This window comes from Trichoderma virens, assembly GCF_000170995.1.
Source record: "Trichoderma virens Gv29-8 chromosome Unknown TRIVIscaffold_5, whole genome shotgun sequence".
Lineage (NCBI taxonomy): Eukaryota > Fungi > Ascomycota > Sordariomycetes > Hypocreales > Hypocreaceae > Trichoderma > Trichoderma virens.
The window spans coordinates 1,531,336-1,545,557 of record NW_014013744.1 but is presented as its reverse complement, the minus strand read 5'-3'; the positions used below and the strand labels follow the sequence as shown (position 1 = coordinate 1,545,557).

General features: G+C 53.5%; 4 protein-coding genes across 4 annotated transcripts; 1 reads left to right on the top strand and 3 right to left on the bottom strand.

Annotated features, from left to right (window-relative positions):
- Nucleotides 1–19: 19 nt before the first annotated feature.
- TRIVIDRAFT_212621 (uncharacterized protein) lies at nt 20–1,569 on the bottom strand (the record flags this gene model as incomplete). Its single annotated transcript, XM_014102436.1, has 2 exons — nt 20–749; nt 808–1,569. The coding sequence occupies 2 exons, from the start codon at nt 1,233–1,235 to the stop codon at nt 20–22; spliced, it is 1,158 nt and encodes a 385-aa protein (XP_013957911.1).
- A 1,673-nt stretch (nt 1,570–3,242) lies between these two features.
- On the bottom strand, nt 3,243–4,910 carry TRIVIDRAFT_63880 (glycosyltransferase family 69 protein; the record flags this gene model as incomplete). Its single annotated transcript, XM_014102435.1, has 1 exon — nt 3,243–4,910. One exon carries the CDS (start codon nt 4,908–4,910, stop codon nt 3,243–3,245), a length of 1,668 nt encoding a protein of 555 aa, XP_013957910.1.
- Nucleotides 4,911–5,771: 861 nt separating this feature from the next.
- Nucleotides 5,772–6,701, top strand: TRIVIDRAFT_63881 (uncharacterized protein; the record flags this gene model as incomplete). Its single annotated transcript, XM_014102434.1, has 1 exon — nt 5,772–6,701. One exon carries the CDS (start codon nt 5,772–5,774, stop codon nt 6,699–6,701), a length of 930 nt encoding a protein of 309 aa, XP_013957909.1.
- A 35-nt stretch (nt 6,702–6,736) lies between these two features.
- TRIVIDRAFT_79804 (uncharacterized protein) lies at nt 6,737–13,975 on the bottom strand (the record flags this gene model as incomplete). The annotated part of the gene is made up of 4 exons (XM_014102433.1): nt 6,737–7,238; nt 7,303–13,244; nt 13,339–13,663; nt 13,724–13,975. The coding sequence occupies 4 exons, from the start codon at nt 13,973–13,975 to the stop codon at nt 7,200–7,202; spliced, it is 6,558 nt and encodes a 2,185-aa protein (XP_013957908.1).
- Nucleotides 13,976–14,222: the final 247 nt, after the last annotated feature.

Genomic DNA, 14,222 nt, shown 5'->3' with positions numbered 1-14,222 from the left:
AAAGAAAAAAAAAAAGAAATCAACAATCGTCTAGCAAACAATCAAGTTCGTCTATCTCGATGCTCTCGGCGCCCTTGCCCCATTCGAATAGTTTGTTTAATCTTAACCAAGCTTCGGTATCGTCTTCTTTCCGACCAGCGGAAATGCTCGGCTTGATGGAGGGGCTAGCCAGAAATATGGTGGCTGCGCTGGGGCGGCTATCGGCAAACCACGCGTCGTCCCGATAGAAATCCATCATGGAAACACTGTGGCGCTCAGCAGTTTCAGGCTGAGGGGCTTCGGCGTTAAGTTTGCGCTTCTGCAGGCCATCTGCAGTCTGTGTAAACTCGCGCTCATCCTTCTCGAGAGGAGGGGAGTTGTTGCGGGGTCCGAGGACAAGTCTACTCCGCTGTGATGAAAACGATCCGATGGGGGTCATGGGCATCGCAACATCGTCATCGGCGTTATCAAACTCGGTGGCGGAAAGGTCCACCTCGGGAGAGGGGCTGAGTTCCCGTCGTCTTGCCTCGATGTCTTCTGAACCAGAATCCTCCGTAAGGGAGACTGAAGGGGTGAGAGAGGCAGCCTGGAGACTTGCGTTGAAGTCTGGGAGCGGCTGCCTAGGCTGAGTGGTGAGGAAATAATAGGTGCGTCGTGGGTGTACTGTCTCGAGCTCTTTACCCAACGGGCAGGGAGCTGAGGCAGACCAGCAAGTCCGCTTCATGTATGAGGCGAGGCGGGACGAGATGATGGCGCACGGGTTCGCAGATCTATCATGGCAACGTCAACATGGTTCGCTCAAGAGAGAAGAGGGAGATAAACACTTACTGCTGTACAGATGTAAGCGACTGGGTAAGGACAGTCGCCAGCTCCTTGATCAGATGCGGGCGGTTGCCTGTTGACTGCAGCTGGACCACAACAGCCTCGACAATGTCGTCCTTGATGCTCTCGAGATCAATATCCTTTGTTGCGTCGGCATCCGTCATCTCCTCGCTGATGGCACGGGTAGGCGACGGAGGCGGGGTATTCTCAATGGCCATGGAATCTGCGGCATGGGACCTCTTGAGTCGCTTGTTGGGTGGTGCTTCTGGAGATTCCGAGCGCGAGGCACTCGTGGACGCCGGCGTCGCTGAGGCTGAGGATGAAGCGGCGCGGGAGGCACTTTTCGATGAGGCAGCGCGCGAGGCATGCGTGACGGGGATGTGAATACCCAAGCTGGGCAGAGAAAGCGATTTGCGGCGCGTGTTGTAAGGCATGGTGTGTATATGTGTATAGCGGCGATGTCGAATGCGTGGTATTATTTGGGGTATTAAAGGCACGGTGTAATTGGCTTGGAAGACGTAACAAAGCAGACGTGAATAGCGGTGGCAAAGAGAAAGAGAGAGGAGACAGTGAGAGATGGATCGACTACAGGCTTGCTCGCACAGGACAGGCAGCAGACGACAGGGTCACGGGGATGGCGATTCTTGTTTGTTTTGGATGGTGTTTAGGAGATTGTATGAATGTATCCAAACATCCCGAGGGAGGCAGAATTGTCTCGGGCGCAGGTCGGGGGGCGGTCTGCGGTCTACGAGCGGATGGGAGGGATTGATGGGGGGGGGGCACCGAGCAAAGAAGCCGGACAAAGCTCAGGCGATTTTTTTTTGGCGTTGGCGGGCCAGAAAAAAAAAAGAGGCAGCAAGCACGAGAGCTTGAACTTTTTTTTCTTTCCCCCCAGATCCTATTGGCCAGAGCCCCGTCATGGCTGCCGAAGTGGAGCGCGCTAAACGTCAGTGCCCGCACAGACCACTCGCTGTTGCAGCCATGACTTCTGAGGCAAGCATGACCCACAGCAGAGATGTCCAAGCCTCCGAGGCGCCTGGCACCAAAACGGCAAGAGCGATTTCTGTTTGCAGGCACTTGCAGTGGGGTTGGCGAGAGCTGGTGGGGAGGCGCCTGCCAGAGACTGCAACAATGGCCACTCTGTGGTTGGTCCGCAACTCGGCACTCAGGCACTATGAGATGTGGTGGGGATCTTTGTATTTTCTTTTTTTTTCTTTTTCGCCTTTTACCTGCCACTGACGGGGTCACCCCTGGCCGATGAGGTAAAAAAAAAAAGTTCAGTTTTTCAGGGTACGGGGACCACATAAAATGATGGAGACGCTCGACTTGTGCTTGTCGCCGGACTGCTTCTAGAACCAAGGGACGCGAATAAAACGGAGTTTCGGTATTCGATGAGAGCCTAGGTAATGGACGTCATGGCCGACGGTGGGTGAGTATATTCGCTCATGGCTGGGAGGCACTGCCGAAGGTCAGCACGGGAGGCAATTGATGATGTATGTATCAAGTCGAACTTTTTTTTTTGGGTTTCTTTTTTTGTGCGTGTGTGCATGCAAGTGTGTGTGGGCGCGCGCACATTAGGAAAAAAAAAAAAATATTGTGCTACTACTGTACCGTACAGGGCCGCCTAGCATGTGCTGAGACACCCCAGAGCAATCACGGAGTACGGAGTAATACTCCATGTCTGTACTATGTACTGCTCACATACATCGATTCCCTGCTGTCGATTTTTGCTACGCTCCCCTGCGATGAGGCATGGGGGTCCCCTCAAGGGTCCTCGCAGTGGGGCTGCAAAAGCGCCCTAAGCGATAAAGACGCAGCGGCCACAGAGGGTCGAGTCGGTTGACTCGCTGCCGTATTCAGGTGTAAGTCGAGAGAGGGGACGTCGACGATGGAGCTCAATGCGCTGGATCCAGACTTGCCGAAATGAGGCCTTACCGCTGATGACATTCGGCAGGCATTGAGCACTAAAGTCGATGCTACATGCACTCGTGCGTCAAGAATCATGGCCAAGTTGGTGGTTGATGCATGCTGCTTGCTAGTCCAAAGTAAACAAAAACAGAGCCGTACTATGTATAGCACGGCAGTCGATCACCTGATCTATTACACCGCCTACCTTGGGCAGAGCTTGGGCACCTTTTTGTACAGTCAATGGCTTCCATTAGCACCAGTCTTTGCTGCTTACAGGAGCCGTAACCTGCAGATTGATGCCCGTTGCCCTGCAGAGCTATCCAATTCTCGCGTCATGTGTTGCCGTGCTGCTGCTGTAATTGGGCCAATTGCTCGGCACAAGGGAGAGAGACGCTGGCTGCTTGCATTGGCCGCTGGTTGTACCATCTCTTGTGGTTCGACTGTCCTCGCATGTTGAGAGAGACATGCATCGCGACAAGTGTCTCACCGGGTTTCACAGCCTGTTCATGACAATCAAACGTTCTGCACGTGTCTCAGTTGCCAAACCTCATCCCTCCCTTGACGGCATACTCGTCTTTGTCGCAGACGGGCCACCCTGTGACAACACACTCGTTCTTCTCCTTGCCGCCATCCAGGCCGTTCCATCTTAGCCCTTTGCCCATCCCTAATGTCCACCAGAGGCCCCAATATCCCTCCTCAAACACCTTCATCCACAGCTGCACGATGGGCATCCGTAGCCAGACGGCGTAGTACCTCCACCACTTGACGCTGTAGCCCACTATGACGGAGGGATCCATGACCACTGGGGCGCCGCCCGTGACGTTGGTAATGGCCAACGGCAGCAGTGTGCACTCAGATATGATGCACTCCGGGGGCTGTTGGAAGCGCAGCGTGTCCGCGTCCCAGTCTGCATTCTTGCTGCGCAGGGGCGGGTCGAGGAGCATATCTCCATCGAGAACCACGATGCCGTTCCAACAGGTGCCGACCTCGAGAACGCGCCCCTCGCGTACGGCTCTCCTGTCTCCCTCTGACGCGAAGAAGGGCCAAAAGCCGCTAGCAGTTCTCCCGCAGCGATCACGGAGCACCCACGTGTCGTACAACGTTGCGCCGTCCATGTCTATGCTGCACGCCATCCGCCTTTTGCCTGGCCTGGTCGTTGTGTGCGACAAGGGGGACTCGGCATGTGGACCATTGACATCATCTCCTCCCACGGCCGCCAGCAGCTTCAGGACGTCGGTGTGATGATACACAACGTCGTTTAGCATAATCACGTTTTCAAACCGCCTGTTGAGGTGGCCAAGAGGCTCCAGGGCGCCGTTGCGGAGGTTAGCCATGTACCCCATCCTGTGCCTGATGCTGTGCCAGGGGTTTGAGGGCGGATCCCCGCGCAGATCGGACGTGATGTTGACGCTATGTGCCACGTTGCGCCTGGTGAGCACGCGGCCAAAGTGCAGCAGCTTGCTGGCAGTGTTATCTTCGCTGTCGTTTTCCGTCAAGGATACGTATACGTTGGCGCGGCCTAGGAAGTCGATGAGCTCGAGCGTCTGCGAGGTCCACGAGTCCAGTATCTCGTCGTTGTTCCAGAAGGAAGCGGCGATGAAGTAGCTCGCATTGAGGGCCCGGTGAGCTTGTAACGTCGGCGAAGAGGCCGCGATGGACGCTGCGGTTGGGAATGGCGATGCGATGCCCTTCGTGTAAGCCCACAAGCTGAAGAGTGCGCCGCACAGCCAAATCAGCGGTTGGAGCACCCCTCGTCCTGTCCCAGTCCTGCTGGTCCTCGGCGACGATGAAGATGACCCATTGGATGGCAGCAGGAAGCTGCTCCTCCTCTTGCGCCTCTTAGCTGCGTAGGATGGAGAGAAGTGCTTCCAGGCCGCGACTATTACCCTGGCCGGTATGTAGACGAGGACGATGGCGAGGTACACGCTGAGCGGTCCGGAATTGTGCGTGAAGATGATGGGGGAGAGGCGGAAGTAGAGAGTGGGAAGCGCCACAAGATAGACTTGATGGTAGCTTCTGGCGTGGCGGATGAGGGTCGCGATGCGGTTGTGGGCGGTCAGGCCGTGGCTGGTGAGTCGGTGGCTGGAGGCGCCATGGTGGTCGTCATGGGGCTTGTCGTAGCTGCTGTCGTCGTCGTGGTCTTTGTCGTGGCTGCGATTGCGGTTGTGGTGGGAGTCGAGGTTGATGTCGGTATCTGTCATTGCGGTTTGAGCTTGTGGAAGAAGTCGAAGAGTGTGGAGACGGAGAATTACATGTGGCAGGTGCGATTCGGAGTAGCTCGGGGTAGCTTTGATACAGTGGCGGCGTAGTGCTATTATAACGCCTCTTAACTCTTCAGGTATCAGCGCTACTCCGCCGTTGGGAGGCTTTGAAGCTACCCTGCAACTCGATTCAATTGGGCTCGATACTGCAACTCTACGAAGTTGTGTGCAATTGTACGCAAAGTATCACATAGACATGTATCTAGATGTTCAGTCCATCCAAGAATGACTCTTTGCTATTGCTGTTTTGATGCTATCGTCTCCGATTACGCAGACAGTTGACTACATCTACAAGACATCTATCGCGCCATAATCCACAGTTTTCTACGGAGCAATTACTCAGCTGTAGTTGTGACAATATTATTCCTAAAGCAAGTCTAGATGATAAATTCCCAAGACTGACAACAGATGCTTCGCTATCAACTCGGCCGACAATAGCCAGCGACTAGACTCAATCTGTCCGACGGCTTACCAAAGCATTGTCGAAATCAGGGCGAAGTCATCAAAGGGCGAAGTCTCAAAGGGCGTATAGTACATCCACTTGGGACGGAGTTGCAAGCATTAGCCGATGCCGTATGCAAGAGTAAGAGTCATATAGTGGCCATTGCTTGGGCATCGACTTAATAATCCAATGGCCGTGTCCGGAGCAATACAAGATGGAGTAACATGAAGTAACAATGTAGCAACCTAAATAATATATATACTAGGTATATATACAGTATACAGCACCACCAATTCCAGCCCAACCATCAAATCATCCCCCATCTCTCAACAGCAAAACCATTGAACCCAGCCGCCGCAATGGAGCTCCCCTTCATCACCCTCGACGTCTTCACCCGCACCCGCTTCCGCGGCAACCCCCTCGCCGTCGTCACCATCCCCGCCGGCAACCCCAAGCCCACGCAGGAGCAGAAGCAGATTGTCGCCCGCGAGTTCAACCTGTCCGAGACCGTCTTCATCCACGACGTCGCGGACCCCGAGACCAACCACTCGCGCCAGATCGACATCTTCCTCACCACTGACGAGATCCCCTTTGCCGGCCACCCCACCATCGGCGCCGCCGTGTCGCTGCTCCGGGGCTCCGCCCACCCCGTCACCGAGCTCGTCACAAAGGCCGGCCGCATTGCCATCACCCGCACCAGCGACGACTCAGCCTCGGCCACCGTCCCGCACAACGTCCATCTGCACGCCGCCACCCTCGCCTCCTATGCCGGCCTCTCTGCCACACAGCTGCAGGCCAATGACGCCATCCGCCAGCTAGAGCTTGCCGCTCCCGTCTTCAGCCTCGTCAAGGGCGTCAGCTTTGCCCTCGTCGAGCTGCCGTCGCTGGAGCTGCTCGCCGCGGTTGCTGCTGGCGGCTCCAAGTTCGACGCCGAGGGTTTCCTTGACCAGGACTGGCAGAACGGCTTCATCGGTAGCTTCTACTATGTCCGCACTGGCTCCTCGACTGTCGACGGCGTCCCGGTCGTTCAGCTGCGCACGCGCATGATGGCCGAGGGCTTCGAAGATCCCGCTACCGGCGCTGCCTCGAGCTGTCTGGCTGCCTACCTCAGCACCCAAGGCAGCGACAAGCAGACAACGCCCGCGAGACGGTACGAATTCACCCAGGGCGTCGAGATGGGCAGGGAGAGCGCCATCCAGGTCGATGTCAACCTCAAGGATGGCGCCCTCGACACTGTCATCCTTGGCGGTCCAGCAGTCCAAGTCATGCGTGGACATGTTCAAATTTAGTAAAGTCACCGTCATCTCAAAATAAAGTTGTTCCTGCATCATTTCATCTTGCATTGTCAATAATCTTATCGCCTCTGAAATGTCCATCATGATCTGTCATCCTAATCCCAATGTTATCCGGAGAGGTCATGAACCTCGATGCTCCCATATGCGCCGTGATAGACTCTCTCCCCCAGCATCGTAAAGCTATTTAATCGTACATTAATACAAAGTATTACATTTATAACCGTCCGCTCGGGTCCTCGCTCCCATCTGTGCCTAGCCGAGGAAAACTGAATCCGAACTTTTTCTTTGACAATCGCAATTTTCCCTTGCCGTCTAATTCCCAAGAAACAACAAAAAAGGACAGATGTAAATATGAAAAAAAAAAGGGAAAAACAAAATGAGTACGCGTATCCTTTGCTCCGACGCACCAAACTTATGCGATTAGGCTCATGCCTCTCCCCACCGTAGCTTCGTGGCTTCGTATCGAATCCCCATTACCCCTGTCGATGTAACCTATACCCGTTGAAGAATTGAGGCGAACCGTTCGGCAACCTAAGTCATTGTTGGTCAGCTCATGTCTATTGTGTCAACTCTGGGATAGAAAATGGCACCATACCTCTGGTGTCGATCTGATAAAGGGGAGATCAAAGAACATGTTCTTCTCGTTCTTGCATAGTTCCACAACTGTGTAGATAAGACCCCAAGGCTGGGGCCAGTAGCCCACCAGTCGCTCCAAGAGGATTCGAGTAATCTCCTGTCGAATGTCTGATTCTTCAGGATCGTTGATATCTTTCCCAAAGATGTACTGAATGAGTTGGCTGAAGAACTCCGTGTGAGGGTTGGGAAATCTAAGCTGGTTCACCATGTTGGCCACCAGATAATATCTAGCCTCCGGAGGCAATTCGTGGACCAACAGAGACAGCATAGCAACCTCTGGTTCGCTTCCTGAGATCGGCGAGCTGGTAACCGGAGGCGACTGCTCGGTAGCATGGTGGCCGGCGTAAATCACAACTGCGCCAATGATCTGGGCATTCGCCCCAATGGCGACATGTCCAAACGTGGTCTCGGTCGGCGTGTTTGAAGTAATGGTGTGCGCAATCTGTGCGACTGCCTCCTCCGCCGGGCCATTTTGGAAGACCTGGTCCAGCACGCTCAGGAGGCCGGCCTCTGTTAGGATGGCAACAGCCTCATCTACGAGGCCGGGGTATGGCCTCAGCTCGTCTCCCCGATCGCCCTTGAGGTTATCGACGGGCTTTCCGTAGTTTTGCTGCGGCGTAGCAGTCAGAACTGTGTTTATCAGCTGGATGCAGTGCGTCGGAATGTTGGCGCAGAACCTGACGTGATTGGCAGCTAAAAAGTCTGGGAAATCGTGGTGCAAAATGACAAACAGCTTTACGGTTCCCCTGGACAGGTCTTTGCCAGCGTCGGTAACATTGAATACCTTTAGCTGCTCGCTCACGCAGCTAAGCAGCTGGCAGACCAGGTCCGCAAAGGCTTTCCATCCCGCATTGTCTGCTAGCTGCAGCAAAACGGGCAAAAAGGCTCGATGCTGGATAAGCATCAGCCACCCAAACACAAACCCGGGAAGATTTTGCGGGCCGATGCTCTCTAGTCTGGAGGCGAGTCTCAGCATCACCTCGCGGCGGTCGTCCTCCGGCAGATCCTCGCAGATGGAGTGCATCTCGTGGAAAAGCATCGAATAGAGGCGGAAGAAGACCCTTTGGTTCAGATGTTCTCCTCGTTTGACATGATGGTGGTTCAGCACCAAGGACACAAGTACCAAGACTGAGTCTAAGAAGGCCGCGCGTGACACCAGCGTTTCAGTATTCATGCTAGCGAAAGTGCTGATGAATTTTGCCAAAGCATCGATCGCCATGTAGGCATCGCCGATAGCTCCTGTATGCAGAATGTGTTCATAACGATCAACCGAGAGGTCGATACCGATGCGCACGAAGAAGAAGAAGTCGTCCCGATTGCGAATAACGTGCCTTGCATGCAGCTGCTGAATGAAGATCGCCGTAGCTTTGCTGGAGGCGTTGTGATTGTTGCACAGGTGCACCCACTCCTCAAAGACGTACTCCAACTGGTCTTGCTGAATCGACTGGTCATCCAGGTTAGAAGAGCCTTGCGACGCCTGAGAAGGAGCTGAGCCCATCAACTTGTTCTTTAGCCGCTGGCCGGTAGCAGAGCTTGGTTCTTCACATATCCACGTCCATGCTGCCTCGAGTGTGCGAATAAAGTCGGCATACAGAGCAATCGGCCGGTGGTTGAGGATGGTGAGGTCGAGCATGTGCTCAAGAAACTCCAGCGAATTGTCCTTGCGGGCTTCCAAGACTTTGGACATTGCGAGATCAATGTTTCGCCAATCGAGGAGATCGGTCCGGATCAGGGCTGCAAGTAGAGGCAGGCTTAAGAAATTGGGTCCAGGCTGCTGGGCAAACAAGGAGCGGACTCGGCTGTTCAGGGCAGGGCCAGAAATCTTTCGAAGAGTCTCTAGCACATGAACAAGACTCTCAAGCGTTAGATTGTCCTCAACCTGTTGGAAGATGAGTGAACTGATCTGCTCGGCGGCATAGATGGCAAACTCCTCTGAGTTTTGAGATGTCTTAATGATGAGCTGCACAAGTGCATCGACAACGTCAAGGACGGGGTGCGGCCTAGGCAGACCCACAAAGTGATCCTCTCGAGCCTCCCCAGCCACGCGCAGCAACTCCTGCAGCAGCTTGTTCACGCGCTCCGCCAAACCCCGAACATCCATTTGAAATCCAGCAGCTCGCCCGTTGCCCATTGCATTGGCAGCAGCAAGGTTATGAACTGGGGCGTAGGGTTGTAGCTGTGCGCCAAGCTGTTGGATCGAAGGCGTTTCTGCGGGGGTAGGTATGTTAGGCATGCCACTGTATGTCTCTTGCAAAACCTCATTTGCCAACGATCTGGTGGCCTCCGATGCAGATGGTGCGTGAGATGCTATCGTGGAAGAAGTGGTGCGAGGCTGTCTTGCAAAATCTTCGTAGATGGCCATCTGCTCGGCATTGAGACCGCCGGGTCTCGGTTGGATCTTGTAAGGACTCGGAATCGTCATAGCCCATCGGTTGATTCCTGTTGGGTGATACGGCTCGTTTGGCTGCTGAAGGCGATGGCGTCTTCTGTGCTCCATGTCGTTTTCCAGCATCTCCTCAATCTCCGGCACAGCTCGCTCCTCAGCCTGCTTCTCAATGATGCTGCAGGCCAAATCGAGATTTGAGTTGACGCACATGATGATGGTACCTTCGGGAAGGCCCGAAGGCAGGTCGTTAGCAAGGCTCCTCATGTAGTTGGTCAAGTTTGCGCGTAGAGGCTCCTTGGACGTGACGAGAGCTAGGCTACCAGCAGTGGCCTTGACCATGTTAATAGCAGATGTTCGGACGCGGTTTTCATCTGGTTCGGCAATGAAATCTTTCCGAATCATCTGCTGGGTTGATATCGCAGCAATAGTGACGGATCTATCGACGACTGGCTGTATAATATCCTGAAGAGCACGGGTGAGGGCTGTCCGAACAATCTCGTGCAGCCTGCTGGTACTGACCACCATCTCATTGGTGGGAGGGATGGTAATGAGCGGCCCGAGGTCCGGAATAGTTGGAACCTGAGGGGATAGCCCAGGCCCAACTGCCGATCCAATTCCATTCAATGACAAGCTCTCAAAGGCGTCGAGCTGCTCCTGGACAAGCACGTCCGACTCGTCTAAGATGGGTCTATTGAGAATCTCTCCAGAGGGTTCGATACTCTTGTGATCAAGATTCAGCCCTTTGCACAATACCTCAATTTCGAACTTGAGATTGAGCTTCAGCTCCGCGTGATGATAGAGTTCTATCAACAGATGAATAATATCCATGAGCCAGGGATTGGGAGGCTTGAAAACTGCCGAGGTTGCACTTTGAGTCAGCACCTTGCAAACGAACGGGATGACAACAATCAGCCGCTTGGTGTCATGAGCCTCGATAAGAAGTTGTTTGAACGCAATGTTTCTGTGCTTTATCGGATAATCTCGAGCAAGGGTTAGAAGACCGAGCCACCCTCCAAGATTTTTAAGGTGCGATCTCTCTGTAGAGTTTTGCAGAGTCGCCTCAGAGTTGAGCATCCTAGACACACTGATATACGTCTCGCGGAGAACTTCGGCCCAGAGAATCTTGTCTTCAAACAGCTTCACGAGTTCAAGATACACATGATGGTAGTTTGGTTGCATTTTGGCGCGTTCCTCGACCAGATGGCTAGCAAACCACTGCTGGTATCTTCGTTCGAGCATGTCGCGAAGCTCAATGCACATGGCCTGCAATGTGCCTTCAGTAATGTTGTTAAGGACAAACTGGATCTTGCCTTGGGTCTCATCATCTGGATCTTCAAACTCGACTTCTTGAGAAGGAGGGTCGACACTGATGGCTGCGAATGCCGGAGCAGGGCGGTCGATGCTTGCTTGCTCATCACCATTGGCGTTTCCAAAAGAATCGTTAGAAAATCCCGCCCCATGCGGCGTGCCTGATCCATTGCGAGCGCGTGCAAGCTCCTCTTCGTGGTCTCGAACAATCTCCTCCGCTTTCTTGAATGCCTCTGTTCCCTGAAGGCCTGGGATTTGTAGTAGCTGTTTGCAGAACCCTGGCCATTCCCTGAGACGCACCAAAAGTTGCATCAACGCCTGCAGGCCAAATTTGAACATGGCATCATCGGGCGCATGATCCCTCACTGCCTCCAAGATCATTCCAAGACCAATCTTCAGGGGCAGATCGGAAATCAATTTGTGAGATATGATGCCTCCGAAAAGAACTGCGGTCGTAGCAAGAGCCTCGAGGGGATAGTCCACGTAATGGTTGTACTCGTCAAACAGACCGTGAATCATGCAGGAAAATACGTCTTGATCGAGCTGATCCCGTGAATGTTTATAGCGATCCAGTATCTCGACAATTGTGCGGACCTGTATCTCGTCACCATACATCTTTTTGTAATGCTCCTCCATTTTGCTATTGGCTGCCTGTGGTAGGGCATTTCCATCTTTCCCATTCGCATCGATGATGTCGTCATATCCTTCTCCATAGTTGATCAAGCGAGGGTATGCAGTGATGCAGTGACGCTGGACAAGAATAAGATCGAGAACAGGGGCCTTGGGAAGAAAATCCTCGAGGATCTGCAACAATGCTGACACAGTCCGTACTTGAAGACTAGTGCTAGTTTTCACGGGCGGTTGGCCATCTGGTGGCCTTTGGAACTGAATCTCTAGATTGGCCTTGATCATGAGGAATTGCAACAGAGTTCGGGCAATCTCGTTACTGCGATCAGCATTGTACTGTGCCCATTTCGACAAGTCCAAGTAGCCCTCTGCATGAGCAAAGGCTGCGAGATCGATTCCAAAGCCATTTGGAAGATAAACCAGCTCTTCCAGCCAGTTATGCTTGGCGGCATGGTCGAAGATGAGTGGAAGATCAACAGGCTTCACCGCATGCGCATCGATAAGTCGTTGAATAACCCAATCCTTGTCTTTCTTCCAAAGGCTATCGAGCACGAAGTCATATTCCGGCGAGCGCTTGTACAAGAATGTTTCGAAGAGAGAGTTTAGCGTATCAATCGCCATGGCTGCCCAGGATTGTCTGGGGACCTCAAAGGCGGAGACGAGAAAAATGTCAAGGTTCGGAACGACAACTTCTTGGAATAACCTTTTTGCCTCAACGCTCTGCGAAGCGTGGACAGAGTTGAGAGCAACGTTGAAAATTGCTGACAGCGCCGCCACGGATACAAGGGGATGTTTAACGACGGCGGCGGCACGTTCTTGCACGTTGGGCGAAGAGTTTGCATAGTCTTCAATTGTGATGCTTCGCTGAAGGCGGGGGATTGTGGTTGCGTCGAGCTGGTCAGGGCCCAAGGAAGCGTAGGCGCTGACAAAAGATAGCTGTGCCTCTGGCTCGCTCCATGAACCACCCCACAATCGCTGGATATCGAATTTGTATGCTGGATCCTCGGCAATGGGAAGGAGGGCTTTGTACAGCCTTAAAAATTGAGCAGATGAGATGCGTGCCGATGGCTGGTCGAAAGAGAGAACGACTTCTCCCCATTCAAAAGACTTGGGCACATGACGTAGGAGGGCATTGACGAGGATGACAGGATCATGTGGAGGGTTTTGGCTGATGGTGGTGTATGTGAGTGCGGCAGAGACTTGCTCGGGAGTGAGCTGGATGTTATTGGGACGGCCTCGCAAGAAGGAGGAGCACGATTCCTCATCCTTTGTAAATTCCGGTCCAACCTTTTGGATATAGCGAGCCAGGGAGTTTGCGGGCCGATCGGCTAGAACTCTGCTGATGTCGAGGGCCGCCAGCACTTCGGAAGGGGGGGCTTGATCCACAGACAAGTAGCGCTTGGCAATAGAGTTTTGAAGGTCTCGACGAGAGGCTGCATTGAAACTCGGCGGGTAGTATTGCAAAAACCTGTCGATAATGAGCGAAACAAAAGCGGGCGTTAGATCGGCGTGGGCCTCAATCTCCGGCCGAGAGATGATGTCCATGAAGGTGGGGAAATTAGTCGACAGGATAGCATCCGCTAAGTTGAGAAGAATGGTCAGCCGAAAAGATTGAACAGCAGGAGAGAGGGCGAGGAAAAAAAAAGGACCCCCCAAGAGGTGATATTACCATACCTTTGGTTTTCAAATCAGGTCGAGACCCGAGCTTAAAGGCCAAAGCTAATAAGGTCTTCTCCAAGGCATCGAGCTTGAAGTGCTCCATAAATGTTGACAAGTCGAAGTCGCGGAATATGTCCTCGGTGCCACTTTCGACTGACTCTGCAATTTTGGTTGCTTGGTCGGCATCGTGTGCAATCTTGCGCATCTCACCGACGAGAATGTGGTAGTTGCCGGGGTTGGCGACCTGCCTGTTAAGACCAGGGAAGATCTGGGGTGCGTTGCCCGCCACCAACCGGGTGAAGTATTTGGAAAAGACCTCCATGCCGTGTTCATCGATAAGCTATCGTCGGCCGCGAGCGTTAGAATTTTGCCAGAGTGTACAGACGATGGTGAGACTTACCTTTCTTAATTGCTCGACTTGCAGCTCCCACTTGGCACGATCCTTATCTTCCTTGATGGTGCTGAGCAAGAGATAGACTTGGGCGACGACAATTTTCGTCAGGGAGTTGGCCCCCGTTGGACTGCTTGTGCTGGGGCTTGCGCCAGCACTCAGGATACCAGTGTGCGATGGATGAGGTGAATGATTACTGCCAGTTTGAAGAGTCTGCGCAGGATTTGGTGAGAATGATCCCGCTCTTTGTGGAGGGACCATGGAGGGTTATATGCGGCGGTCGAGATTGAATACTGTGGCGTCTGCCAAAGGCCAAAAGGCAGGGCTGCGGATGTGAGGAGATGAAAATTGACGACTATCAGCGGAAATTACTGAGAGGCGTTCCTACATAGGGAGGGGTCTGAGGCGGTCGATTGTGGTGACGAGACGCAACTTTCGAGCCGAAGCTTTGGTGGGTGAGGACCGGGCGAAGCTTCTTGGTGCGGGACGACGACCACAAGTGGGTTCA